General features: G+C 46.9%; 1 protein-coding gene across 5 annotated transcripts in view; it reads left to right on the top strand.

The window, feature by feature from the left end:
- LOC106749032 overlaps window positions 1-24,889 on the top strand; it is a 29,044-nt gene extending 4,155 nt beyond the window's left edge. Inside the window, exons 2-10 of one of the 5 annotated variants that reach the window (XM_014628069.1) lie at window positions 4,273-4,511; window positions 5,261-5,403; window positions 17,310-17,649; window positions 18,387-18,495; window positions 18,593-18,753; window positions 18,830-18,986; window positions 19,201-19,682; window positions 20,143-20,470; window positions 20,974-24,889. In XM_014628069.1, coding sequence (XP_014483555.1) covers window positions 4,302-4,511; window positions 5,261-5,403; window positions 17,310-17,649; window positions 18,387-18,495; window positions 18,593-18,753; window positions 18,830-18,986; window positions 19,201-19,682; window positions 20,143-20,470; window positions 20,974-21,644 — 2,601 coding nt within the window. In that variant the 5' untranslated portion in view covers window positions 4,273-4,301 and the 3' untranslated portion in view covers window positions 21,645-24,889. Of the gene's footprint in view, window positions 1-4,272; window positions 4,512-5,260; window positions 5,404-9,591; window positions 10,112-10,773; window positions 11,224-15,592; window positions 16,868-17,309; window positions 17,650-18,386; window positions 18,496-18,592; window positions 18,754-18,829; window positions 18,987-19,200; window positions 19,683-20,142; window positions 20,471-20,949 lie in introns of those variants that run through there. The other 4 variants (XM_014628068.1, XM_014628070.1, XM_014628071.1 and 1 more) reach the window with 4 other exon arrangements.
- Window positions 24,890-27,427: the final 2,538 nt, after the last annotated feature.

Here is a 27,427-nt window from a genome sequence, read left to right as displayed (position 1 = left end):
GTGTGTTTCGACGTGACCGTCTCTCTCACCCTGTCATCAACCCGGTCGCGTAGTGCCTTGCCGTGAGTCTCTTCGCTCATCGGGAAAGCTTCCGCGATGTAGGCTCGCCGATATCTCCGCTCGTCTTTCGGCGTCGAGGCTGTGCACGAGTGTTCACCGGTGAAAATTAAGACAATGTGCTGACACGTCGTCTCCTCGGAAGCTAATCGGGTAATTGTGACAACGCGGAGTGAGTGTGCGACGTTGTCCGATATTGCTCGACGATAACGTTGATAAGTTTGTCGGCCGTCTCTTTGATTTCCTCGCGATTGTCAACGAGCGAGTTCGTTCCCGGAAGGAATGTCATACTGATTGTCAGTTTTATCCGTGGGGATGGCGTAAAGGGAAAATGGTTCTTCTCTCGATATATTTGGGGTTTCCCACACCGTGCATAAGATTAAAAAAATAGCTTGTAGTTACTAATAATAAATAACGGCCGTGTAGCTTTACGAATTATTTCCAGTGCGATGTATTAATAACCCGGTGAATTATATTTGGCCTCCTGAGAAACGCCCCGCCTCGATGGTTCTTGGTGATGTATCCGCCGTGCGTATTCCAGTCGCAACATTGAAAATAAGTCGTGCAGTTAGAGTGAACGAAGAAATACGTGCCGATCAACGGTATTTTCCGCCGAGTGCCTCGACGACGATAATTTTGCCACTCTATGGTTTCGTTTTCGTGATATCTGCGACTATACGTTCTGTTCTCGTAAGCTCCATTCATCGAGCACCTTCCGGCTCGGTACGTGTTGCTTCGCTGACATAACGTAACTTGCACACGTGTACGCATTTGCGCGTGTATAATCACGGTGCGGCTTTTATTTGGAATCAAGTACATTCACTGAATACCCCGCGATTTCAAAGCTCATCGAACGATTCAAACGCTTAAGTCTAAAGTGGATTTTTGAGGGTCGTGTACTGTCCTCCCCCCTGCAAAATTTCAAATTTCTCGCTCATTTTGTTCGTCAATTTTGAGGGAGCTGATATTTTTATATGCGAAGTCACGTATTATTAAAGTCAATAGTGCTGCTAATGTGTCATAATTCTTTATGTAACTTTATTGGATTTTTGTGATGCTGATAAATGAGATACATAATCAATTATCCCATGTATTCATTTAGGAGTGTAAAAATCATGTTTTCACCCATTCTAAGCTTAAAGCAAATTATAAGGAGGATAATGATAAAGTACTTAATGAAAAATAATAATCCTTACAATTTAATAGTAAAATTCGTCTATTAAATAATAACGGTATTACCGGAATGCAAATTCAACGGCAAACTGCGAAGTACCCTCGAGGCATTTCCAAATTCATTATCACCCACGTTCCAGCGATCGATTGTTCACCACATCGCTCGTCGACGATACGGGATCTCTGAAATCGGTCGTCGTTTCCGTACGAACGTCGCCTGGAGACGTCGTCTGTGATATAAGAGGGAGTGAGAGAGAGAGAGAGAGAACACGAAAGGAAGGCAGAAATAATTCCGTGCTTGTCGACATGTACGTGCGTACATGTCTCCGCGCGTGCATACGAAGAGGGAAGTGCTAGAGAGAGGAAGAGAGAGAGAGAATGCAGCACGTTGAAAGAAGAATGAGGATAATGTTGAATCGCGCGAGCGGATCGTAATTAAAGCCATCGTTCTCGGCAAAGCGCGAATTTCTAAATATATACATATATACATACATGTGTACAGTTTCGACGAAGGATAAAAATAAGTAGAGAGAGAGAGAGAGAGAGAGCGTGTACGTATGCATGTGTTTAAAAGAGAGAAAGAGAGACGGAGAAAGAAACTTGCACGAGCGCGAGCTTGCGATGAATATTGCAACGCCGCGACATTATTCGAGTCGGTTGTATCAATTATCGTGGGAATTTTCGCTATGCGGCTTCGTTTCACTCACATATTCAATCGAATCGCAATTATCTCAACTATGTATGACGCGAAGCGAGAAGATCGCAAATATTTGACGAAGTGAACTTGAAATCAAGAGGAATGTGTCGGAAAGCGTCATTTTTTTCGAATCGCATTACGTATATATGTCGAGAATTGGCTTAGACACTTTTCCCGTATGGCTTGCCCTCGCGAAAATACCGCGTCTCCGTGTCCCCGTCTTCGGTGCTATTTTGCGCCTGTGCCTCGTCCTTGCAAAGATAGACTGTAACCGTGAGACGCGAGATAGGTCAGTAACCGTCTCCAAACTCCCACCGCCCTTTCACTGCGGAGCGGCAATTCGAGGCGAGCCATGCGCATATTCTCACTTCTAATGAACACAGTTTTATAATCGGCATGCAATTCGATACGTAGGTTGATTTTATTGAAAGTTGTTCGGATATACTTCGAGCAAACGCTTGAATTAGTAAACGACGAAACAAGACTGAGCGAATAAAAACATTACACAAGTGGGCATTACACTGAAAGAAACAAATTGTTGACCTCACCACGAATTAAGTTTATTTTTGGCGTCAATTATATCTTTTCGCTACGTTCTAACGGAAAAGCATCAGCAACAATATGAGTATAAAATTATCAACAACTATACTACAGTGGCGCTTATTATAAAAATAGGCATTCCGATTCACTGTATAATTGTAGTCACAAATATTAAACATTTTTTTCTCAGTGTAAGCCCGCCTACTTCCGCTTGCATATTTAACACATTGAAAGCCGGCGTTGTGCCGAATATCGCGCGTGACCGTCGAGATCTTGTCAAATCGAGAAATTATCGAATTACTTGCTTACAAAACTTATTATACCGAACAAAAGATATATATTACGATACATTTTTTAATTCCAAATTTTGGGGACGTCATTTTACTTTATCGGCTGTCACGCAGTGTGTTAATATAATCAAGTCGTGATATTCGTCTTCTTCCGTTTCGGCCGTCTTACATCTCGGAGAGCATCCACGTGAAAAGACACACGTACGTGACACCAGACGAGGCGCACTAGCGCACCAATCATAGCTCCATGTTTGGCGATCTCTGCTATGGGGAGAGAGCCAAGAGCCAGTTAATGCGGCGATGGAACCTCCTTCTGGAACAGTACCGATCCGATCGCGTTTGCACTATCGTTGCCAGCTCTCGCGGACTCGGCACCTCCTTCGTTCGTGTTCCTCTTCCCGAGCGCCTCTCTTTTGGGTATTAGGCGAAGCGCGGGTGTACGTCATGGGTACCGTGGCTTTAAGTAAGTCCGACGAAACAGTTCACGGAAATAGCTCACAGCGAGATGGTGCGCAGAATTCAAGTCGTTCGAGCTCGCAAGTTGAATTGAATTCGTGCAAATCGGCGAACTTTACGTTCGCAAATGTGGAAAGTTTTAACAAAGGGAGAATGGATCAAGGTCTGACGGACTGTCATTGGCGGTCGATATGCCGCGCGTCAATATCACAAAAATTTAAATGACTTTCAACGTGCGAACTTCTGGTTTGACACAAATTTACGTACACCGAGAGGGAAGTGTTTGTCACTCGTGACTACAATTGTGACTGGCAGGCGAAATGATTATTGTCAGGATAATTATTTTTGTAGCGAGTGGTACCATAGCGTTAGCGATAGTTACTTTATAATGCTGCTTTTTTAGTTAGAACAACACAAAAATGTAGTCGACGATCGATACAAGAGGAACAAGCTAACAAGAGCCGAAGTTAATTAATATTTGCGATTGTAACAAATTTAATATTGTATAAGTAAATGTGCAGCGCACATTCCTAACGAATTATACATCATTATTTATACGAGTGCTTAATCATATTGTATTGAACAGAGTTTGTTATGATCACAAATAATAACTATAACGCCAATCCTTGTTGTCCTATTTCTCGTATAAGGATTGTACACATCTGCGAGAGCCTTAGAATAACTTATCTTATTATTACTGGCAACGCGGAGGTAGCTGTAATTTTAGCGAGATGAACCATTTCTTCCCTCTCAGTGTACGCACCTTCGAAAATGTATTCCTCTCACCTAATAGCAATCGTCAGTATGCAATCTCAAGTGTATACGATTTACCGCAAGTTTAACGTTTCATTCGTCACGTTCATTATGTCACTTTCAACTAGATACGATTACGTCGATGTTTATGACATTTCACGAGAATAACAGACTTTCATTTAATGGAGGGCCCGCTTCAATCAAGATGCCCGCTCTCTTCGGCTTTCTGTGTTTCTGTATCATCGAAAGAAAACGGCACGTGTATACCCCGTATGCTTCTGATTATAGTTTCTCGTTTCTCCCCAGATCGTCAGAAGGACAAAGACTCTGAAGAGATGCAACGGTGTCCATACATCCACGAGATGAAAGAGCGTTTGCTCAATCAACCGACGCCAACAGACAGCTTGGACATGGAACGGCTCGACGGAGGTACTCCCGTTAAGGAGCCCAATCTGCACAATGATTATCCCGCACAAACAAATCCAGGCGTAATACCTGAACCTCCGGAAATGCCGCCGGATTCCTTAATCGGCACTGTCGTCAAGGTGAATGACTAAGACGTGACGCTACACTGTGAAGAAAGAAACTATTTCTTATTTGTGATTATAATTATACGGTGAAATAATCACGATAAGAAGAATCGTTTTACATTGGGAAGAAAGTGTTTAGAATTTGTGTGAGACTGTAATTGTATAGTTAAATAATTATAGTCGAGAAAGCTAGTAAATTAATAATAATCAGTGCTATTATATCAATAGTCAATAATAACCATATTATTATTGCTAATATTGCTTTTTTGTTAGAACGCTAAAAAAGGCAAGCACGAACAATCATTTTTAAGGTTCTTTGATTGAATATTACGTGAAACATTAAGCCTACGAGAACCGACGCTGGTTGATCATAACGAAAATTTTATCATTGTCTCGTCGACAGAGCTTTGTACTATTGTTACTATTTTCAATTTATTAAAAAAAAGATTAAATATTTAGTAGATTAAAAAAGTAATATAAAGTTTATTTTATAAGGTAATAATAAAAATTATATTCGTAATGATCAACCCGCGTCAACGCTCATAAGTCTGTTAATATTTTACTTGATTAAAAATAAATATGGTTAGCATCGTAAATGATATAATTTTAGCGAAATTAACCATTTTTCCCTTTAATGTACGATATAACGTGCAAACCAGTGCAGAAGATAACCAGTTTCTTTTATTCGATACAACGTGATCTCGTAGCGTGTATGATAATTCAGATGAAAGTTTGATCGTGAATATGTAAATTTGTGTTCCCAGCTGAATTCCGATGGCTACGGCTCGCATACGTCCCCAGCGCACGCGAGACAGCCCTTAGTGCCACAAAATGCGAATAATCCACCTCTCTGCCTCACACCCACATACTCCGGTCCAGCTACTGGCATGCTGCCAAAGAATGCCAAGTAAGTACATTCTGACAAATGCAAGTTTTGAAGAATGACCCTCGACTTGCGCGGTACGTGCAGACTTTAATGTCTCCGCCCTGCGGAACCGTATTTTTAGATATCCTTCCTCCGAACTTTGCGGGACGTTTTGCATAATTTCCTCATCAAGAAGCAACACGTTCAAGTCGATCATTAAGACTGCGATATTGACTTAGTCGATAATAATATAAGACAGACACGAGACTTTTTTTCCGGAAAATAATCGATACAATCGATATACAATTTGTTCTGTACTTCCTCAAAATTGAGAATAAACACATCCTTCTTGGATCACTCGGTTTGAACAGAAAATCATTACGCCACGTGGAGCCCCGATATCGTGTCTAGAGAACATTTCTTATCACGAGAGACTTTCTGGGAGCCTTCGAGCGACTTAAAATAACCTTGGAAGTACTCGTTCCGAGGCAGTTACGCGTTTTACGATCTCCGATACCTCACAGACGTCGAGCCTGTCGACTCTGATTTTTAGCAAGCAAGCAGCTCGTAATAGCTCCGACTTATTTATGTATCCCTAGCTCTTTTGCTATTTAAGTCCGTGTGTATTTTCATGTTTTACGTAGCTGGAATATTATGAGAGAAATTTTAATAAGCACTTGAAAACATTCTGATAACATAAGTAAAGTGGAATTGATATAAAAGCGCTACTTGTGCGAATGTATTGGCTTATGTAATAAGTAATTTCAGGTTTTTCAGGCAAGATGAAACGATTAAATTTTTATGTTGTTATAATTTTCTGACAGAATAGCGTACGCGAAGGATCGCGGAAAATCACAGATCAAAACGGCACATATATATATTTCTTCATAACATTATAACGACATAAAAATACAAGCGTTTTATTTTACTTGAAAAATCCGAAATTTCGTATTACACGACATCTGAAAGATCGAATGTAATTCCGTGTAACTTGTAAGCTACAAATTACTCAATCAGCTTAACGAGAATCTTCTTACGTTCACGAGAAGGATCACAAGTAGGATTCGTGTTACGTCACACAATTTCATAATTGAGATCACTGAATACATCGTAATACCGCGACTAGGAGTGCTCGACGCAGCAACTTATGGCCGACCAGTGCTCAACCCCTCGTTAATATTCGCTTTAAAAGAGGCAAAAAGCCATTCTGGAAGTACCTTCGATCGGCGCGTCTAATTGCACGGATAAACTTACGCGATAGAGCCCATTTAATCTACAAAGTAGTAATTAATTAATACTGCACATTCATAAAAGAAACAGTTCAGTTGACGCTCTGTAAATATAAATAATCCGCTCGGTATATCTGCACTTTGAACAATTAACTGATATCAAATGATATTTTAATGCTTAAAAAACTGGATTTACCCCGCCAGGTTGATCTTGGGTGATTTTTTCGATTTTGAGGTGTTCACAAATTTTATAAGCGAAAAACTGAAGAGAACGGACACCGGGCTTTTTTCCGAATTGCTTCTGTTGCCGAATAAAAGTTGGCCGGTCTTAGGATAAATTTCGACTCGTCATCGTTCTCTCGCAACCTCTCATCCAGTGTTTAGTTCTGGAGACACGGAATCGTGGCAGCACTGCCAGCGGGTCTCGAAATCAATACTGCTGTGCGTGAGTGTCTCACTTGTCGCAATCCTTGAAACGCGATATTACAGCACGCAAAAAATACTACGAACGAGCTGTTGCGCACGATTCAATTACACGGGCCGGATTATCGCGTGATTATCGCAGTTTCCGCTCGAATCTCTTGCATTTTACTACTGATCTCGTTCAATCGGCGCATGGGGGGGGGGGTAACAATGGGCGACACAAGCTGAAGGAAACACATGAGCGACAAAACTGAAACTGGAACGTCAGGCTTAAAGACGCGCGTGTCGAAACTGGGACGCACTTCGACTCGGGGAACAATTGTCGTGCTGAAAAAAACGTAACGTAGGAAACACCTCTTTCTCTTCCGTACACAAGGAATCGTCGGGACCGTAGAAAAGTGCGCCCCCCGAACGTTTGAGACGGGTGAGATGATAAAATTCATCGGTTCATTGGTTCGTGAAGGAGAGATACGACGGTTTCATCACGGCGACACTCTAATCGTCGCTCTATACACGCGTCTAACGAATATCGTTTAACGAATATCTATCTGACGAACGTCGCGTATCGCGTATACGCACGCACTTCTCACGTCGACAGAAAAAAACAGATACTCTTGCGGGGACGCAAAGAGAGAGTCGTGCGAGTCAGAGGCTTCGCGGGGCTTCCGACGAAATTTTGTTCAATCACCGCGGCTTCTCATCCGCGGACACGCTCTCCGTATACACGGCTGCGCAATAAATTCCGCCAAATCCTCGGATGCCGAATGGGGCCAATCAAAAAGCAATTTCCAGCATTCCAAATTGACAATCGGTCATCTCCGTCTAAGCTGCTCCGCACGCTTCCCACTCACGCTGATTCATCGATCGATCGACGGTGTCAAATGCCGGCACGACGTGCCGCCCTGAGTTACGCAGCGCGCGCGATCGAGGAGCTGCCACTCGCCCGCGGTGGGACGATCTTCGACTCGAGTCGAAAAACCGGGCAGAGCGCCGGAGAGGGTTGTACCCGCCGCGAAATTCGCGCGAGAGTAAGGTCAGTGACCTCTCGGTGGCAGCATTATCGAGCGGGTCAGTGGGTCGCAGTACCACGGAGCATTCTGCCCCCTCCTTCCCCCCGGTTGCTCCTGCAGCCCCCTCGCGTATAGCACTATGCCAGCCACCCACCCCCACCGCCCTCCCCCCTCGCAGCTTCTCCGCGTTCCTCCCGTGGGAGAACGGTAGCGCTGGCTGGCTGAATACGTGCTCGCCCCGACCTCCGCGAAAATTCTCCTCGCGCCCGTTCGTCTTTCACCTGGACGAAATTTTCCGACGGCGAATTTAGCGAGTTTCCCTTCTTCCGTCGACGAACGAACGCGCCCCGACATTGTTCAAGCGTCCTGCTCGAGGCGAAATTTTCTTCGGGTGTCTTCCCAGATTAGACGGAAATTAAGGATAAAGATGCCCGACGAGCTGTGAAACCAAATAAGATGAAAATTATTCGAGATATTTTTCTTTAAATATGCAAGATATTCGATTATCCTGCGTCTTCGAGGGTGATCGGAATAATCGCAATCTCTGAATTTGAGCACCAAAATTGAGAGAGAGCGAGAAAGAAAGGAGAATGGCGCGATGTGAAACATTTATAAAGTACAAATATCCGATCGAAAGCAACGAGCACCATCTCCGAAATATTTCTCCGGAAGTGTCGGGAAAGAAGTGGTGCATCCGACGCGTAGAGAAAAAATTCATCACTTGTTACGAAAAAAAGAGAAACTTCCAAGCCGTCCGAGTGAAGATGGAACCATAAAGGGGAATCAGTGATGAGGTTTCAAATGGGAACGCGGGGGAATGTTACGTCAGCTGCCAGTGCCGACAAAATTAGCTCATCTAAGTAATCAAGGGAATAAAACGCTCTTGTTTTCACACATGACAATTAACCGATTGCCGCGAAACGTAATCATGTAATTAATACGGCCGACCTTGCGCGGCGAAAAAAGACACAGGCGTACGTGCGTGCGTGCGTGCGTACAAAAATATTCTCGACGGGACGACCGCCCGTTCTTTCCAGGGTCAAGAATGAAAGGCGAAGGGTCCTTTTCTTGCTCCGTGAAAAGAATCCGTGAAACGGCGCGTACTTTCAACGAATGCATCGCCGCGATTTTCAGCGTCCACGCGACGCGAACACGCTACGAAGAGAACGAGAGAAAGAGAGAGAGAGAGAGAGAGAGAGAGAAAGGAGATCTCGTCGGCACGATGGAAAAATTCGCGAAGGTATGAAGATGCGAAACTCGACGTCGGCCGAGAACACGCGGGAGGATTTCTGATGGGGGCTTTGCTTGCTACACACCGACACCAAGAAGATAAGGCGACATCGTCTCGAAGAAGCGAGCGAGCAAAGAATGCCGGAGAAATAGAGAGAGAAATAGAGAAGGAGAGAAAGAGAGAGAGAGAGAGAGAAAGGGGGGGGGAGTGAGAGAGAGGAGGATCCCCATGGCTCTATATAGACGAAAAGCTCTCGCGTTTGCGCTTGTGCGAGAAGCTGCCGCTGCCCGGGAAGAGACCTCCCGGCCAGCCTCAGTCTCCGGGATGCTGGGGGCGGCGATCGTGATTCTACCCCCATTCTCGTGGCGCTCCGACAACACACGGCCCAACTGATTGCAGCGCGCTCGCTACTCTCGGCAGCCAGCCACTCGAATTAGCCCTCGTCTCTCGCCGCGCTCTTCGCTCGACTCGCGCGCGCGAGTAGAGAGAGCCCGGGCTTGTTGTCTCCCTTGAACGAGTACACCCTCTACCACCGCGGTCCTCGCCGCGTCTGTCCATCTGTTCGTTCTTTTTCTCTCTCTCTCTCTCTCTCTCTTTCTGTCACATTCACTCACTTACTCTCTCTCTCTCTCGCCCTCCAGATCCCAATCCGCCCTTCGTCCCTTCTCCACGTCCACGCTTCACACCCTTTTCCGTCGAAGCCGGGGCGCAGTCACCGCGAGGGCCTTCAGCCAACCGTCTCTCTGCGGCAGGTGAGTCTCTCCCGTCATCTGTCGTCGCGGGTGCATCGCGACGCTCAAAGTGCTGGTCGCCGGTCAACGGAGCGTACAGTGCCCGATATCCTGAGAGATTCAGCCGTGTGTGCACCGGACTTTCCATTAGCTCGTTCGACCAAGTACGCGAGATCAGAGACCTTAGGGACCTCCTCTCCTCTCTCTTTATCTCTCTCTCTCTCTTTCTCTTTATCCCTCTTTTGTTTTTTTTCTCTATATCTTTCTCTCTCTTCTTCACACCTACACATACGCACGAGCATATACTTTCGCTCTCTCGCCTTCTCTTCCATCTCTTGGTGCCATCCCAGCACACATTTTTCCTGGTTCCTCCGCAAGTCCCGCCGCTTGAATCTACGGTGGTCGATTCTGCTAAAGACTCGTAGACTGGAACACAACGGAGCCCTCTTTCTCGACGGGCACGGATACGGAACGAACGTTGTCGTTCAGGGGCTCGAAGTGGTAGATTCTTCACCGTCGTCCGAGAGGAAGTTTCGGGGATGTACGCAGCGTCGTGTTGGTCGCTTCAAAATGGGGCGTTGAAGTACGTCTCGAGAGAGGTTGCGCTTCTCGTGTTCCAGACGAGAGTTTTACTAATATCAAACACTGGAGGAGAAAAAAAACACTAGTATCGATTAACAATCACGTCCGACGGAAACAATAACTCGACGTCGTACGGATAATTGTCGGCGACCGATTGAGACCGCTCGAGAGTTTCACCCGTGTTAGAATCTCTCCGTACGTTGTAGCCCTCCCCTCCCCTCTGATCCAGTCGAATAAAATCCAATTTCCATTGGCATTGCGCTATTGGCCTTATTACGATGAAGGTGTGCACCAAAATGGCGGCATGGGCACCAACGCTCCGAAATACCGTGCAACGCGCGCTTAGGGGCACTTGAGCTCGTTCGCAGGGGGAACTCGATCGATTTAACACGGGATCGTTGAGTGTACATCTTTTGACGATCGTTCAGGAACTCGCGAGACGAGGCCGAATCCACGATGGTGGGTGGTGGTGACTGTAAGGTCGCCACCGTGGAGGTGGAGGCGGCCGCCGCTGGCGACAATACGGCGACGCTTCCGGTCACCAGGCCTCTGAACCCGCAAAACTCGCCGCCGAATGCACAGGACAACGCCGAGAAGAACAACGCCGCGAACAAAGAGATGGAACTGAAGAACGTGCGATCGACCCCTGCGAAAAAGTAAGACGCACGCCGTAGAGACGTGGGAGCCGGCGTAGGGGGAGATCGTAATTTACAAACCACCCTCGCTCGCGAACGTAGCACCTCCCGTAGTTCGCTGGTCTTTCATCCCCGAGAACTCAGAAATTCCACCCGAAACGCCGGGTGTCTTTCCGTGCGAACGTACGCGTGAAAATAACAGTTTATTCACCTCTTTCGCGAACAAACTATTCGTTACTTTCGTTTCATCAGGTTAGTGCAGAAGTTTGTCATTTCTCCGTTTAAACCCTCGCGGAAAATTCGGGTGTTAAAAGGAAAGTGGAGAGTCTTCATTAGACGTTCTGGCAAATACCGAGTCGACGCTGTTCATATTATTCGTAAAAATGATTCTTTCGAAATTGGATTGGATTTCCTTCTTATTCGGCAAACGCGACGAACCTTTCTCACCGACTTAATATTATTCAAAACAGAAGCGTTGCGTGCGATACACTGGGCCAGCGAGAGGCGGATCGCCGGGACGCGTAATCCGACGAATCCTTTTCCGGCAGGACGAAGTCAGGTCGAGCGTGATTTTTCTCGTCGAGCTTTCCGGCGAAAATGTATCTCGGGCCCGCGTTTAAAGGCAAACGTTTACTCTTACGCTTCGTAAGGCTGAAACGCGTCCACGTTACTCTCGCGCTGCATCGAACATCCGGCTCGCGAGGAAATAGTAACAGGGGCCCGAAATGGAAACGAGATAGTCGAGTTTCGTTTGGCGCTTCTATTTACGACATAGTTCGTTAACCCGCGGGAACCCAGCGGCTTGACGAGCCAACGTGACGCTCGTGTCACGTACATCGAAGATGCAGGCAGCCGCGCGGCCGAGCGCGACAAAACGTCATCTCCGCTTTTCGGCGAGATCGACGGTTTAATTCCGCGCGTGATGAGAGGAACAATAATAATAATAAAAAAAGAAGCCGTCGGATTAAAACGAATGAAAACTCTCGCGAGCGAGGCAATATGCCGTGCGCTTGTTTACGCAACGCTCGAAACTCCGTCGAACCTCTAGGTTGGGTCTGGGCGACTCCCCTCCCCCCTCCCCGCAGGCGTTGACACAGAAGCTATAGAAGCCCGTGGATGGAAATCGGACAGTTCGCGCGCTACTTTTTCAATTGACTAATATTGATTTGACGACAAACGTGCGGCCGCATGCGACGAAGCGGAATGGATGTCTCCGGAATGGCACACAGTCGCAGTCGCAATTGCATTAACACGGTCTCTCGCGAGCCGGGGTGAGACCGTCGGCAGTCTGCGTGTCGTATCCGTCGCAAAACGACCGCTTCTCCGCGCTGCCGCCTATCCATCTCGCTCTCTTCCTCTCTCGCGGGCGCAATTGCCGCGCGAAATTTAATTAATCCGCAGAAATTAGAGCCCCCAGGCTATTCTGTTCCAACGGGAGACGAACGTGCGCGCGCGCGTGATTCGAGGAGTCGACGGTGCTCGACGGAAACCTTGTGTGTGTCGTGTCGCGGGATAAACGATTGCTCGGTTTAAAACGGGGCTCGAGACGACTTTGGGACGTACGTGATGAACGCGGTGAACGCTCGTTGAAATGAAGAGAAATCCCTCCGACGATGACGACTGTCACGACGAAGAGAAGTCAATTCCGTGTAGCGTCAATCGATGCAAACACGGTTATCGCCAATCGTGAAACTACCGGTCGAACGGTTGCTCTCGTTTGCCGTCACGAACGAAGGCAAAGAATAGGATAGACGTTGTATGATGAGCTATATGTCTCTTGATGAGTCAAAGAGCGAACTTTTCGACTCTGATCGCCTGGCTTTATCCGCTCGCGATAGGAGAGGAAGGGAAGAAGAGCGCGCGTAAGAGCGTAAAAATACGAAAAGTATCCCGCGCTTCCACATATCGATGTTGCGTCGAAAATTGGGAGGAGTAACCTCCGAGACTGGGAATTGAATCTGCTATTTCGATATGTACAGTAACATTTGTTCAACGGCGATTAAACGACTATTTAACTGCATTCCCGCATGTGTATGATCATAGTGAAAAGAAAATCTGCGATAACATATCAATCTTTCGTTTCTTGATTTTTCGCGACCGACGAGGATCGGAATGACGAACTGAAAACGTTCGGGCAAGCTTCCGCGGGCGTCCGTTCGGCGCCCCACTCTCTCCGTTTGAATTTATTTTTACAATCGAATAGGTCGCACAACCGCTCTCACATTGGCGCTTGTTTTCTTCTCGTTGATTGCGAATTATTGAACACACGTTGACCGCCACGGTGACATTTCGGGCATAGTTCACTACGTCATTTTCAAATCAGCCCTTTTGATATGCCAGCTAATTATATTTGTCGTTCGCTCGATGCGTCCGATCGAGGATATACGAGCGAGCGATTTAAGCGTTCCCCCCGAAACGCGATTTCCGCAGTAGTCTCGTGAGGGGGGATGCCCGTGGAACAAAGACGGGGCGAGGTTAAACCCATAAGAGGGCGAGGAAACAGGGAGGAGCACCGCCGCCGAAAGTAGGTACTTGGAGATATCGACCAGCCGGTCTGGACCGTTCCACGTCCACGTTACCGTAACCATTTTCTCGTTCTCTCCTTGTTCGCGGGAAAACGGCCGGCTGGAACACATGCCGCATCTTTGTCGCGTAAGCGGAAAACACTATTTTCCCCGATGTTGCTGCCGCTTGTTTTCGATCATCGCGATACTTTTAGCGATACCGGAGCAGCTGTCGCCGCGATATCACTCTTCTTCGGACGAAAACCGCGAGCGTTTGAGCGTGTCACGAGGTTAAGAGGACCGCGTGTACGGAATGGCCGTGTGCGAAATTCGGTTTCTCGCCGACACGAGATGACCACCCATTATCTTCGTATTGTTTGTCATCGTGGAAGAACTCTGACAATAATGTAATGCGCTGAAAAATGAATCCGATTGAATCTACTTGACGGCGGGCAACCAAACGCCCCGTTCTCGTCGAAGGAAACAGAATATCCACTTATCGGAATTGAATTTGCTCTCGTGAGGACGAGAAATTTGGTTTCCTCCGATGAAAACGCGTCTGACCATTAGCGTCAGGTAGACCCAAACGAACTCATTTCTCAGCATGACACATCGGGGGAGGAAGGGAAGGAAGAAACAGGTTTTTCTCTCCAATTCCCAGTGTTGTGAAATTTTTGGGATCTCCCAAGATCCCGAAGTAACAGGAGTCTCTCCGAGACTTGGAAGGACACCGGCTCTTTTTCTCCCAAGGTATATACGGATATCAGCTTAACAGGATTCTCGATAGCTCGCGGGAGAGGTCGACGGTGGTGGGACGAACGACGTTAGAAATCCGCCTAACGAAGCGAGAATAGACCGACACACACGCCTCACGAGTGATATCCAAGACGGAGAGACTTATTAATCGTCATAGAAACGTCGTTGCCTGTACTACCAGCCCAATTGTGGCGAACAATAGTTGCAAAGGCCGCTCGATCGATCCAATTAGGAGCACGGATAGTTGCACAGCTCCGTGTAGCTAATTAATATCGAGGGAGCTGCATTCGCTCCCTGCGATTGATAAGCGCTGACTCGTCTGAAATAAATTTACGCGCCGTTCCGAACGAACGAGGGATTCATTTCGTGCCGGCACCCCGCAGCGGGAAGTTCGTCGGCCGATTTATAATCGATTTCTCGCCCGACACACGAGGAACGCGGCGACGCAATAAATAACCAGTCCTCCTCGATATTCTCGTCTTCGGGGTGATCGAGAGGGGAGCCGCGATTAAAGGACGCAGGTCTGGTGATTCCCCAGAGCCGACCTGTATCCGATCGATCGCGGATAAACACAGGAGGCAGGCGCGCTTTAAATAAAAACGACCGTGCACCGGCCGCGAGGCGGGAAATATCACCGCCTTTGTCTTGTATCGCGTCGCTCACTCCGCGACACGACGCAGCTCCGGCAGCGAAAAAGGAAAAAAAATACCTAACGCGAGTGTACCGCGTACACAGGCTCGTGCGGGGTACACAATAAAGTCTGCGCCCCAACCCCTGAAATGCCACGTTGACAAAGGGCGGCTAAGCTCTTCCCGGCGTAGACGCACCGCATACGTGTCGTCGCGCGACGGCTGCAGCGGCGCGCGGGCGTCGCTGCAACGAGCCGGTGCAATTGCATCGCGCGGCGCATCGCCGGCGCTCCGCTGCCTATGCTGCGCGCGCGGCCCCGTTTCCCCCGTGGAAAAACCTCATTTCCCGCGCGATTGATTCCCCGGCGAGATCGCGTCGAGTTTGCGACCGGCATTATGTGTGTGTGTGTGTGTGTACACATGTATGTCCATATATATATATATATAGACTATCGATTGCACCGCCTAACCTTTAAGCGAGAAAAAGAGCGTGATGAGGATGAGAGGCGGATAACTTCGGCCGAGATGTTCGAACGGCAGTCATGCTCGTCGATTAAAAGCGAATGCACCAAGTCAACTGTTATCGAAGATCGACCGCTTTGTAATCGCATTTCGAGTAGCGGTTGCGCCGCTCGTCCCAAGATCAAACAGTAGTGCTCGGCCGAAATGAACGAAATCGTAATACCCCGTGAAATCCGTAAAGCGTCCGTAAAATTCGTCGTCGGCTTAAGACAATTCTCGTCTCCGTAGTCAAGCAGTGCTCGCCAACCGAAGCTTTTAACGAAATGATAACTTCCGCAAAATGTTGCCTACGTAAAAAATAATGCTCGTCTCTGGAATAAATACCGTGATGATTGTGAATTATTTTCCGTCTTACGAATGAATGAACGAGATACGTTCAGTCAGTGAGCCGACACCGAGTGAATCCGTTCGATTTCTCGTCGAGAGCGAGTTGCGATGGCGCGAGTGACGCGTCAATTCGAATCTCTGCGCTCAAGTTGACTTTAATTTCACGTCGGGACTAATTACTTCGTTATTTCAATTCAATTTAATCGCGCAGTCCCAATTTAATTAAGGGGACTTAATTTGGGCAATAAATTTGGATAATAGATTAAACAGCTATCGCGAACAATTCGAGTCGGAACGAAACTCGGTCGGGGTTTATTATAAACAATCGGCGGTCGACCGGCGGCGTAAAAGCGCACGCGAGTGTAATACATATTGCGCGGGATATGTGGGAATATCGAGGACGGAATTATATTCGATGAAAACAATGAAAATTCGATGAGTTCGAACATCGTCATAATAACCGAAAGACTAGAATAGAAATAGCACGCTCGGTTCGCGCGCGCGGGTCGACTGCGATCAGTCGGGCGCAACAGTCGTCGTTCGTTAATAATCGAAGTAGGACGCGATCTAGGTTACATGCAAATCGCCGGGCGTTAATAAATAATGAATAAATCAATAAACCGTGGATTAATTGATGTGATCGATAAATAAAAGTAAAATTTATAACAGTGACGCGAAGGAAGACTGGTCATGAATAAACTCACGTACGCGAAATACAGGATTAAAGAATTAACAAATGTACAGATAATCGTTTAAAAAAAAAGACAGCGGAACGTCTCGAGGACACTGATAGTTATTTCAGCGTGCGACGCTTCCGGTAACGATCGTCATGGAGGTTGAGGTTGTGCCGTTCGTCAACAGGAACACGAGCAGAAAGAACATGCTACCGCAACGGGGTAGCAGGGTGCAAATTATTCAGAGGAGACGGTGAGGAACGGTTGTTACTCGAACACACGTGCTTTCGACACGCGATTGCTCGAACGAAATTTTCGCCCGAAACTGTCGATCCTTATCGTGTCGCACGCGCGCAGATTGACGTCTCGGATAGCAAAAAATGTCTGAGGGACGTCTTCGAGAGATGTCTGAAGCGACACTCTATTTCGTTTCGTTCTGCATGTCTTTGTTCTGCCCGAGTTGGCGTCATATTTCCTACTTATCATTACGAAACCGACAAATTAAATCGCGATTACACGGCAAACTCGGACCGAGAACGAAATTTTTGGTATTTGAAATAATTATAGGCAGGAGAAGCATTTTCCCTTCTAATTAGTATATTTATAATTTCTTTCTGTTGCTATAAAAGAAGATACGAGTTGAGGCAAAAAGTTTCGACAGTGGGATTTCTCTCATTGCGGACCTTTTCTTTCAGAACGTCGCTCTTCATCATCATGAGCTTCATCTACGCAAAGCTCCTCGTGGTCGTGTGCATCGCCTACGTGATAAGCGAAGTGGTAACGCACAAGCTGCCGCTCTACTACTACGAGGGCTTCTTCACGTACCTGTACGGCATGAGTATCCTGTTCCTGTTGTACGTTTTCTGCTTCCTCCTGCAAGAAAGCGCCTGCTGCGCCAGAGGCAGCGACACGCCGCCTCCGCCGCCGAGGCCGCCCAAGGCAGGCTGGGTGCCTAAAGAACCCAAGGATAAGCTCAAGAAGAAGGACAAAAAGGAGAAGGATCAAAAGCCCCCGAAGAACAAGAAGGAAACCCAGGTCCTTTGAGTTTCTTTGCAAACGTCGGAAGGAGAGATCGCGCGGAAAGAAAAGGATTAGTCGAGTCAACGGTGACGTGACACAGCTAGGCGCGTTTTGACGGAGGGAAAGAGAATTTCTGGTTCTTACGAGTCAAAGAAGAAGATTTCATTCGTTTCAAGTGAGATTTCACTCGAAGAAACTTAGAGAATACCGCGCGCGTTAATTTTACGATCTTTCGCATTAAGGAACCGCTTTCGGTTGAAATGAAAAATCGGAAGATTGTTCCTAAGAGTCCATTCCGTCCGAAGTATACGCGACAATGAGTCACCGCAACAGGTTGCCAAATTCGTTCCGAGCGGGTTTCACGGCTACGGCAGTGGCATGTTTCCCATGAAATGTATTTTCGTTAGCGCGCGACACTCAGGTTACGCGGATACTCTTGACGCTGACGTAATCGGGCCGATGGCTGCTGGCCGTTCGTATTGTATGCCAACGAAACGTTCCACAACGTCCTCGCGTAAATTTCCTTAAGTCGGATCAACGCCGGCAACAACGGTCGTTCTTCATTAGCGCGATTAATCTTAACGAAGATTTATATTCGTCGTGTGTCAAGTTTTCCGACGTGAAATAACTAAAAGAAAAGAGAAAAAAAGAAAAAGAGAGGAAACACATCGATTCGAATGTTAAGAAAAATTAAGCTTCCGCCGCTATCAAATTTCAATGACATTGTCATGAAGGAGGTCGCGTTTCGACAGGACGCAGCCGATGTCGAGGCCGGCGTGGCCACGCGGGCCCTGCGAAAGCGGAAAACTTCGCAGAACGACCACAGCCACGGGAGCTTCTTCCTCCGAATCGGCGCGATAGGTGAGTCCGACGCTTCTCGTCGAAGCGCAAATTCTCTAAAGCTGCTCGTAAATAACGCGTGACGGACTAACCGTACGTTTTGCACGATCTGTGTCAGCCTTCGGACTGGGTACCATGGTGTACAACGGTTTGGAATTCGGCGCGTTCTTCGAGGTGCCGCCCACATCACCCTGCTATCAGATACTGCAGGGCGTCAACCCGGTGCTGCAGATGATCTTTACCTTCATGCAGATGTACTTCATCTTCATGAACTCCCGAGTACGTATCTGAATCGCGAGAGGAAAACAGAGCGAGCTTCGGCTTCGGTGTAAATCCTCACGATATCTCTTCGCAGTTGAACATCCACCGCTTCAAAGTCATCGCCCGTTTCGGTCTGATGCACGTGGTCGCCACTAATCTCTGCGTATGGATACGCACTCTGGTTCTGGAGAGTCTCAAGGAGATCACTCAGTATCACAAAAAACTGGGTCAGGTTCAGGCGGGGATCCTCGGTAAGCGAGATCTGTTTTGAAGAAGCTCAATCGTCACAAGCGACACGAAATCGCGTTATCGCCCGAAAGCATAGCCGCTCGATGTTCGCGATAACATTGTCAGTCATAAACCTAGATATTCCGGTGATCCCCGGGATAATCTCTGAAAGACCTCGGGAGTGTTCCCGGGCAATATCTAGAATAGCAGAATATCCGAAATGCCTCGAATTTGCAGAGAGCATTAAGCAGCACTCGATGCGAAACGCCGGGGCGATATTGGGCACCGAGCCGCGCGATATGGCGCAATTACGAGAGGCGCCACTCACCGCCTCCTCGAGATTGACGACCATCGGGCCGGGCATCAGCCGAACGACCGTGGCTGCTCTGGGTCGCGTGATGAGAACAACGGCGAGATCGATCGAGGACGCGGTCATCACGCCGGCCTCCACGAGCGCTTGGACGACCTCGTCGACGACGACGACGCCGTCGACCACCACCTTCACGTTGCCCAATCTGACGGCCAGCACGACCCTCTCCACTCTACTGACCACGTTCACACCGACCACCACCACCACCACCAGCACGACCACCGAGAGGATAACTACTATCCCGACTACAACCACCACCACGACAACCACCGCCATGCCGTCGACCAGCACTTTCTCGTCGCTCATTATGGAGCTGATGAACGCGCCGCAGGCTGACACGGATAACCAAGTACGGGCCGTTAATACACGTAGATAGCGCCTTTTCCGCTCCGCTGTGTAAAATCAAAGTCATCGCTCGGCTGCCGAGGACAGATCTGAAAGAATACTTGTTTTTAACGAAAGACCGATCTTGAAATTCCCTCGAAATTCCACTTGAGAAGTGGAGTGACAGCTCCAAGTCGAATTCACCGTGACTTTTCACTCGCGCAAAGCGAATCCTTTCGCTCGGAATTGTCGATCAAACGTTTCCGATACGAAATCGAAGAGCGCTTTCGATACGCCCCACCGTCGGAGGAACAAGTTCACTTTAATCAACTGAAACATTCATCCGTGCGAATGAAGAATTCATTCTACGGTTTAAGTTAAAGATTCACCCTTGCAATCGCGGCACAATAGCACTCCGCGCTACTCATTGAACGTTCTTGTGGCAGCGAAGGTGAGCGTGATAATTAAAGCGCGTCTTTCCTCAGGTTCCGCAAACCTTCGACGTGAGCAATCTGACGAATAGCAGCGAATTCTGGAGCCCGAATTTGGGCATCTACGCGGAAGCCTTGACGGAGGACGGCACGGTGTCGAACTCTTGCGGACGTGTCAACATCATGGGCACCATCGTCCAGGACGCCGCGCCGTATCTGTTCCCGTTTATAATCGAGTACAGTCTGATCGGAGCCGCGGTGATTTACGTCATGTGGAAGCACATCGGCCGGCACCCGCGTTGGCCTCACCAGGCCGAGGCGGACCTCGAACGTCGCCTGGAAGCTATGCTGTCCCGAAGAGCCGTCGCTCTCGCTCATGCAGGTATTTCACATTTTCCGCTCGATCTTCTCGCCGTTTCTTTTTCATTTCGAATACACGATGACGACAGTTTAGAAACGCCAGCGAGATAGAAATAAACGACCCTTTCGCCCTTGCGATTGTATGTATTTTTTATCACCGTCCGGTTGAAGAGGATTCTACGACAGACTGATTTTTCTTAATTTAACGTTGTTTTTAATTTCAAGGATTTAAAAAGATTAAAGAAATTTATACGATGTTCGCGACGTTAAATTACTCGCTGCAACATTTGCGTTTTGACACTTACTTGCCTTCCATTGCTCTTTTATTACCGATCTTGAACTCGTGGAAATTCTGGAATATCTGAGCGAAGAATGGAGGAACGCAGCAATCTTTTGCATCATTCCAATATAATTCCTTTCAATTAAGAGATAAACAGCGATAGTCCTTTTCGCTTCAGTATTGAGTTTTATCGTAACGAGAGAAAAAAAAATGATTATCAGGTCACGCTAGAGTCGATTGCGTAGGAGCCAGCAAGGGTCTCTTCTTCGGGCTGCTGCTGCTGGTGGGTTCCTTGATATGCCTGATCCTCTTCTTCGTGCTGATCCATCACCCGGAGCTGGGCCTGCTCGCGATTTATCTCGCCGACGTGTCCCACTGCGTCCTGATGGCGCTCTCCATCGTCGCCATCATCGTCGGCTTCATCCGTGTGCAGAGCCTCAAGTTCAAGGCCGAGGAGCAGAGCGACCTGAACGACATCCTGCTGCGCGTGTCTGCCTTCGGCCTTTTCGTCTACGCGGTCTTCAGCGTGATCGCCGGCTCCTTAGCGGCGTTCACGCACGAGCCGAATTTGCTCGTGATGGTCACGGGACTGTTATCGGTCGCCCAGGTGGTCCTCCAGATGCTCTTCATCGCCGACGTGTCGCGCAGGAGAGTCCACTTGCCGGAGCACGACCGCAGCAAGCCCGGCAGGCAGGTCGTCACGTTCCTGCTGATCTGCAACGTGACCATGTGGGTGATTTACACGTTCGAGACGCAGAAGGTCATCGCCAACCCGGTGCAGCTCGACTTCTACGGCTTCCTCGCCTGGGCGATCGTGCAGAGGGTCACCCTGCCGCTGTGCATCTTCCATAGGTTCCACAGTGCCGTGACGTTCGCCGAGATCTGGAAGACCAGCTACAAGGCGCGCCTGGAGTAGACGGAGAACCGTCTCTCGTTATGGTCAATCGTCCGGAGTGGTCGTCGGTTGGAGAGCGAGGAGAGAGCGAGCGGCGTCAGAGAGCGGTTCACTAGGTGCTCGACGATCTCGACCACGTACATCGATTTCGGGTCTTGGTAAGAAGAAGCGAATAACGAAGAGCGACGGGAAGGTGGGTTGCTCGTTAGATGGGAGAACTGGCGAGGGAACGGATCGGAGCCGGAATAATCAAACGTATATAATAGCGTGTTCGATAATACGCCCCCGTTGCGCACGAATGAAGATCCACAGATTGATATCCAAGTTAAGATAATTGTTAAGAATTGGAATTCCCAAGAAATCCAAGTTGGAAGTCGGAGATTTATCTAGTTGAAGCACCCTCTATCCGAAGAGAGACACTTGAGTGATACGATCAAGATGTCGATCTTGCATCCTCGGAGAAGAGGAGCTTTAAAAAGCGGTTAAGTGGAACCAGACACGACGTCGTGTCGAGACTGTATTCTTTCCCTTATTTTCTTTCCTCCTCCACTTGTTCACTTCATTTCGCGCGTAGTACACTACATTTCCTCCCTTCTTCTGCGTTTTATTCATCTTATCCCTCTTGTTCTTCATTTCGTTTTGCACTGCGTTATAGCGTTGGTCAGTAAGGTCGGCGCGAAGAGAGAGAGAGAGAGAGAGAGGTTACGGACCAATGACGTCTGGACGATCGACGACCCCGTGAAATAATTTGATCGATCGGGGAGGCTTTCTCGCCGATTTCGGCGCAAACGAAGCACAAAGCAAGCAGAGTTATTAGCGTTTTCACGAAATCGCATTTCCTTTCACCGCGTCTCTCACATTTCTCAACACACACGATCTCTATATACTGCCGCCAAATTTTCTACTTTTATATGTATACATTATATAATATATATATATGTACCTTCGCCCCCCCTCCCCCCGCCCCTCCCCCTCGTGCATCACGAGCATCGTAGGCAATTCGGTTCACTCGCGGGAATATTTGCATTGTCGAAAGAAAGAGAAAAAAAAAAGGGAAAAGGAAGAAAATTATTCGGCGTTTTCTTGTATTTCGCTCATTACGGATATATCGGATCGCTGTGATATGCTTTTTGCGGAGACCTCGGTCGGCATCGGCGACGAATCTTCTTTTTTACAATTCGTACGTTCACGATGTTTGACTGGATATTTCGTATTTTTATAAGTGTCGTCGATATTATCGATAGTAGAGACGAGATTAGCCTCTAAGTTTTTCACCGCCTTTGGTTTCGCACTCTCTGGTATATCTCACGAGACATTAATCGGCCCAGAACTGGAGCTCGAGTCGCGTCGAATGACGGCGACTTCGTATCTCCGTCGTGATATACAATTCGTCGGGATAATTCTTACGATCAAAGCCCGCGTCGCACGATGCTTGGTTTTCACGTTAACTCGCATAAGAGCTAGCACGCTAACTGGCACGCTAATTAACACGCGAGTTAACGCGATGTAAATACCGTGTGACGCCGCACTTGATCCTCGAAAACCAACATTCAGCCAACACTCACGTCAGCACGCACGATGGCATATTTCTAGTGATTTCGAATTTTGTAGCCGGCATGCTAGCCAACGTGTTAACTAGTATGGTGGCTCGCATGCGAGTTAACAACAGAACAAGCATCGTGTGATGAGGACTTGAGTCACACAATGAAACATCTCTTTTTTTTTATTATCATAGATCGGTACCAGGTGCGCGCGATACGTGCAGTCAACCGCGACTAAAACGAACGAAACGGTCACAGGAGAGCGGCGCGCTTCGCGATCGAAGTACAGTTAAACGAATCTCTCTGGAGACTCAATCCGAAATATAAATATAAGTAATATATATATATATGTATACAGTATATATATGTGTATAATTTCGCGGCACACCGTTCGGACACACATTTTCGCGCGTTCGAGAGATCTCCGTCGTCGTTTCTCGCTGCGTGCCGCAGAGTACAAAAATTGTTTCTCGACTCTTTTCGAATCCTTTTACCCTTACACTTTTTACACGTTCGCGCTCTTTGAACGCACACGCCGTAGAAGACTCGCGTCTATCGCGAGCAGCCCTCAGCTATCGATCTGCTGAGGATCAACGAGGCGGAATACCGCGTTCACGAATGCGAACACGAACGATTGTCTATTGAGAAGTAGAATGTATTTTCGTTTCGCCGGGAATTCCGAATGCTGTACACTCGCAGGAGTGTGCACTCGGTTTCAACGCGGTTTCCGTTAGCCTCCCAGGTAACAGAAACTCCCAAAAGACGCTTTAACTTTTTCAGGAATCAATTTATTAGAAAGAGAAGAAATTGATTTCATGTTGACGTTGCATAAATATGATAGCTGTGATCGCATGACCAGACTTCTCTTTTCCTCGTGGGTTCTCACGGCGAACATTTATTCACAGTACTGTGCGTTACAATCTTGCCGACAGTGTTGTATGAATTGAAAATGAAAAGTGAAAGATAATTTAATACATGTGTAGATTTTCATATCTTTTAAGACTTTCTGAGTAATCTGGGTTTTTCGACGCAGTTCAACTGATGTGAGAGAATGGGAGAATTCGTGTTCGAATAATTTTCAGGAAATAACTTCTGTCATTGGACATCGGCTGCGAACTGCATCGGTAAAGAAAAGTCTTCGAAACCGTATTGAAACCAAGTGTACTCGCGATCGTGAACGGAAATTTATGCGGCTATGATCGCGTGTACCGAGGCGTATATATACGCGGAATGGCGAAGCCGGCGATGAGTTCGCGTCGGTAAAGGCTCGTTTCCAACGGAAAACAATTCGTACGTGCTCGTCTTTTCAATTACATCCGACGCTACTGTACGGCCACGTCGCCCGGCTTGCGCGAGGTTTTCCGTTGCGAACAGCTTAATTCTTTGAGGGGGCGATGGTGCAGCTTCGAAACGTGCAACCTCACCGGATCGGATTTGCGTGATTTGCGATTTACGATGTTGTACCACAAATGGCTGCTGCCATTTCCTGCGTGCGTTTCTATGTTGGTGCGATGTGGTTTAATTTGTGAACTACAGTGCCTAAGTTTCGCCCTGGTACAGCTTCTCTTCAGGAGGTCCTGCGCTGAAAATACGCTGACCTCCTCGGCCCCTGAAAGAGTTAAGAGAATATTCGGGGGTACGGTGGAAAGGGAAAGACAATGGTAACAATAAAGTACACGTGGACACAGAGAGAGGCAGAGAGAAAGAGAGAGAGAGAGAGAGAGAGAGAAAAAGAGGAGCTAGCACACCAGACATGGAATATAAAAGATAATTATTACTATCATTATTGATTAGTGTTTAAGCCTTTTCCTCGAAGAGATATCGCTCTTTAGCATTTACTTCGCTATCGATAACGTATGTAGATCATTGAGGAAAATGTTCATCGTATAGAGAATATACTTTGTGAATCCCTCCACGAAAATACCCGTGAAGATACTCCCTCTTCTTCAGGGCGCAGCACATCGAATTTTATTCAATAAAATTTATCGACTTTCATTGTAAATTTTATTAAATAGAATTCTCCCGCTAAGGGGGAAGAACACAGTAATATACATAAAACACACACCCGACAACCTGACGAAAGTCGCAATTATATCTCTATTGACGTACTTAGCTTTCGAGTCTACATATTTTAATTACTAGGAATAATACGCAAAGTAAGAGAAAAGAGTTACGCGCGTGGAACGAAACAGAGAAAGAGAGAGAGAGAGAGAGAGAGAGAGAAAGAGAAAGAGAGAGAAAAGAAGAAATGTTGTTGCATCGAAAGCTTACAGATGCAACTGTTAACAATCGATTATATATAATTATAATCCAAGGAGAACATTATCAAATAGTAAATAACACAATATAGATATATATAGATATAAATATAGAAATGTACGTATATACACATATATGCATATATATATTTATATATGTATATATATGAGAGAGAGAGAGAGAGAGAGAGAGTAATATATACGTATATATATTACAGGGAGACTTGTATTAATTTCGATGTGCGCAACCGTGGATGGAGTATTGCGTGCGACATGTAAATAATCATCCTTCGTCAGTAAACTATTGTTCAGCAGAGTATCAGTGAAACGAGCATCACGAAAATTTTGAATTTCTTATCCGTTATCTCATCATCGAGGCACTATGACATCTTCGAATGTACACTGAGAAAAATATATTTGACATTTGCAACTACAATCGCATAGTGAAAGTATTAGTATCAGAAGAACCATTCTCGGAATAAATGTTATAGCGTTAGTGATAATAATCTTACTTACGTATTGCTGCTCTTTCGTTAAAACGAGAAGAATTAGCGCTGAAATAATAATTATAATTTTTGTGACGTTGATCATTCTTTTCTCTCAGTGTATGGATTGATTTTTTCAATACCGTGCAAATGCACGTATAAAGTATGCAAAGCAAGCTTACAGTCATCCGACCGTCGGCAAGCAGGTGGATCAGTTTGCGAACGCAAAAATCAGTAAATTTTGCTGTTGATTTCAATGTCACGTTAGAGATGAAAATCGTTGCAATCACGAGAGCAGAGTTCGCGTGATCGCAAACAGAGCGATTAGACTCTCGCGACAGTCCCGTGAGATCTTTTCACCGACACTCTGTGCGATTAGACGTGACAAAAAATGCGGCAAAATCACGACGACTACTTAGTAGGAAGAGGTCATCTCGCGAGGGTTAAGTTTATTAACAAGGCACTGCCACACCGGACCAACAAAACCGACACGAACGATAGAAGGTGATTTGGAGAGATGTGGTGGACGGAAGGACGCACACGTGTAAACGCAGAAAGAGAATCAATAATTCTTTATCGATTTCCCACGAGAAACAGAGAAACGAGAAATAATATGTAAAGCAGAGGCCCTTCTCCATGTTTAACGAATGTGCGAGACGTGTGCGTAGTTCCAATATATGTGTGCGTGATGTGAGAGAATGAGAAGATGAGAGGAAGAGCGAACGAACGAACGAGCGAGCGAGAGCTCTATCGTAAGATAGACGGAACGGAAAAAGAACGAGACAATGAGATACCGTTTTTCTTCGGCAAACAACGTCTTTGTATACTCTATCCGTGTTGTATAAGGAGAGAAACCACGATTCTTGTATATGTACATCAATATCTCGATAGTAGCCGTAAGCCTAACCAGTGAGTCACGGATTTGCGAGAACGCCAACGGATTAGACGTGAACGGAAACTCGCCCGACCCGATCGCAGACGCGTATTCGTATTTATTTATTTACTCGTTCACTCGTCTTACATTTCTGTGCTGCGCTTGAGAAATCGCGCGCGGATGCCGCGAATTTATTTGCGCAGATTTTCATCGCGAACGTCCGACTTGTTCCACTCGTTAACTCAGAGTTTGGTTCGCGTTATCAGTATTTATTGCACGTATTGTTTGCGATTTTATAAGCTCCTGTTCCGATAAATGATTCAACTACAAACGCGGCATCCGATCGTTTGCAATCGGTGAAATTCGTTCTCTCTTTTCTTTCTGCAATCGTCACGATGGTTCTGATGTATTACGTTTTTCACTGCATTTGCTTCCCGAGACGACGGTACGTTGGTAATAACTTTGTATAGTATCCCGAGTTGCGAGCTGCGAGAAAGAGACGCAGGGAAAAGAGAGAGGGAGGCGAGAATTTACATGTGTATGCGCGCCGGAAGCAAATCCGCGACGCATTGTTATTTAACATAACGTAGTGAGTTTTCGATGTCTTCGAGTATAATTACAATTTGTACACGTATAAACCACATGG

Source organism: Dinoponera quadriceps, unplaced genomic scaffold, assembly GCF_001313825.1.
Source record: "Dinoponera quadriceps isolate SergipeBrazil2010 unplaced genomic scaffold, ASM131382v1 scaffold3061, whole genome shotgun sequence".
NCBI lineage: Eukaryota > Metazoa > Arthropoda > Insecta > Hymenoptera > Formicidae > Dinoponera > Dinoponera quadriceps.
Note: the sequence above shows the minus strand (reverse complement) of the source record. Positions and strands in the feature narration are given on the sequence as shown.